The sequence below is a fragment of the Alexandromys fortis genome, unplaced genomic scaffold, assembly GCF_014885135.2.
Source record: "Alexandromys fortis isolate MF-2015 unplaced genomic scaffold, M_Fortis_MF-2015_v1.1 scaffold_292, whole genome shotgun sequence".
In the NCBI taxonomy this organism is placed as follows: Eukaryota; Metazoa; Chordata; class Mammalia; order Rodentia; family Cricetidae; genus Alexandromys; species Alexandromys fortis.
Window position 1 is genome coordinate 756,811 of NW_026068162.1, and position 2,740 is coordinate 759,550.

Consider the following 2,740-nt stretch of genomic DNA (forward strand, 5'->3'; position numbering starts at 1 on the left):
CATCACAAGACCTCCCGGCAGATGGCAAATGGCCCAGGAATGAGAGTGAGATCAGGATAGGAACTTGAAGCAGCCTGGACCCCACCCTACCCTCACCTGTGGGCAGTGAGTCTAGGAGGAGATCAGACCCTTGGAATCCTGACTTTCTTCTCCCCTTATCAGACATGGTAGAGCTGAATACTACCAGCAAAATGAAGCTGTCTCTAGCCAAGAAATGACAGGACAATGCCACCAAATGAGCTCTTCCCCAGTAGAGGATCCCCAGGCCCTTCCCGCCATTACTGCAGAGCTCCCCGCTAGAAAACACTGCTCCCAACTATACCATCCTTGCCTCTTGCCTGCATGGATGACTCTGGGGTGAGTGGATACTATGGTACAAGTGGAAAGCCTCAGCATCCTACAGGGGAAGGATTCCAGCCAAGACATTGGTTGGCCTAAGTTGAGAGCCAAGGGCCATATAGGCCAAGGGCAGAGTGCTTCCCAGAACAACAAGACTTCTTCTGGTTCCTTGACAAGCATCTGTCTCCCTTTGCCCCCTGCACAGTCTCCATCTCCAGTGCCCAGGACTCAAACTTCTGCAGGTACAGTTAGGGACTTCAACTGCAAATGAGGGACCATGGTTCTCAATGAGCAACCCTGAACTTGTCCCCCCCCCCACACACACACACACAGTACTGGGCTCCTTGGCTCTCGTCTAGGGCTGTGCTCTTAACCCCAGAAAGACAAAGAAAGGACCTGCTCTGGCATATTCTGCAAGTCGGAAGCACCAGGTCATGGAGCCTGAGTAGGCTGTGCTGTGTTGCCAGAACGCCGCTTTGCTTTCCATGTGTACCTCTCTCACTGAGGCCATAGGCCCCATAAGAAATGGGGCCTGGTCGGTACTATTTTGTTTGATTTTGTTTTCTTCCAAAGGAATATTGGGCAAAGCCAGTCAGATATCAGGAGTTCAGTGCCACCTTAAATACTGAGAATGTGGCAAAGGTCATAACTATTCAGACTGTCCCTACGAGTGTGCAAAGGTCATAACTGTCCCCAAAAGTGTGCAAAGGTCATAACTGTCCCCACAAGTGTGCCACTTGCAGACCATTTTTTTTTTTTGCCTAATACTGTTGTTTCCTGTCATTCTGCAACTTCATCTGAATTTCTGTGAGCCCCAGGACTGGCCCATGCCACCAGTTTTCCTGACTTCTGTCTCTATTGTCCCATCTCTGAAGCTATGGAAGCACAAACAGGACAATGAGAACATCCTCACGAGAATTCCAGGGCAGCTGAGAGCCCTTCCTCTTCTCTATACTACTGGGGGTCTGGAGTTTATGAGGAGGACAGACAACAGACTCAACTGCCTTTCTGTTTTGGAGGAGGAGAGGCTCTGTCTAGAGCCATGAAGCCTTTCTCTGAGCCAGGCTTGAGCAAAACTGCTCCCCCCCAGAGCTGGGGTGAACTTTGACAGTCCCTATAGGGTACCTTGACTCGTCCAGAACTCTTGTAGCAGAGACTGATGGTGCTAGAATCATTCTGCACTTCAGATGAGGACCTACAGGTTAGAGGGTGTAGAAGGATCCAGATACCCTCCAGCTACTTCAAGGTTCAGTAAGAGGGATGAATGTGTCTCCATCGGGAGAAGGTAAAATGAGAAACATTGCCCGAGAACAGGAAGGATCAGGCCAGGGGAAGTTTAGTGAGCAAAAGAGTAGGATGGACCAGTTTGCTGATCAGCCTCCTTCCCATTCTTCTCCTCTTCCTCCTCCTCTTCTCCGCCTCCTTCATCACGTTGTTGGAGCTCTGAGGCAGCAGCCAGGTCCTCCTTTTCCTCAGCCAGCTCTTCAAGCTGCTGCTCTGCCAGGAGCTGGCCCACCAACTGCTCCAGGGCCTCCAGGCTCAGCCTCTGCAGGCGCTCCTCATGCTCTTGCCTCAACAGCCCCAGCACTGCCTTGGCATCCTTAGGCTCAAAATGTTTGCCTAGGACTTGGCCCAGCTGGAGCCACAGGGGCTGGGGCGGATGAGTCTTGTCCAGTGCTGCCTCCTCTGGAGGCCGCATGATGACATTGATGGAGGCATTGGGCCCGATGCTGTAATCGGAGAGGTGTTTGTCATCATCCAGGAGCTGGCCCCGGAACAGCAGGTGCTGCTGCTCCGCTGGCACCTGCAGGTGTTGAGAAACCAGCTTCTTCAGTGTGGCCACACTCTCTTTTCCAGAGACCTTCAGGCTGCATCTTCGGCCCAGGAGCAGTTTGACCGTGAGGAACATTGGGCCAGTGAGAAATCAGGAGGGATCCATGCTCTGGGAGTTGCCCTGAAGGTAGAGGGCCCTATAGGGTGACCCTGTCATGAGAGGGCCACTGCTCCCAGCAGGGCAAGGGCCCAGCCCACTTGGGCAGCCACTAGCTAATGTTCAGTGATGTCACAATGTTGTGGGAGGGATCATTTACATAGCAGAACTCTAGGGACAGCAGAGGGACGTTGTAAACATAAAGCATCAATCCTATGAGAAAGAGGAGAGAAGAGGTGGGGCAGGGGGTGTGAAGTGACCAGGAAATAAAATGTAAAGAGAGCTGAAACAGAGAAAGAGAAACGGAAAAGGAACTATGAAAACCGCATTGCTGCCAATTTTCTCAGCACAAGCCTTGGGGACTTTTTTGATGTCAGCAGGAGAGACCACAGAGCCCCCAGGAAATCCAGCACTGAAAGATAGGTCAGGAGCACTAATGGTGTCTGTCTTATATCCATAGCCTCAACTTAA

The 2,740-nt window shown here is 51.8% G+C and overlaps 1 protein-coding gene across 1 annotated transcript; it reads right to left on the reverse strand.

Moving 5' to 3' along the window:
- Nucleotides 1-1,675: 1,675 nt before the first annotated feature.
- Nucleotides 1,676-2,248, reverse strand: Ubl4b (ubiquitin like 4B). Its single transcript, XM_050127844.1, has one exon. It carries the CDS (start codon nucleotides 2,246-2,248, stop codon nucleotides 1,676-1,678), a length of 573 nt encoding a protein of 190 aa, XP_049983801.1.
- Between the last annotated feature and the right edge of the window lie 492 nt (nucleotides 2,249-2,740).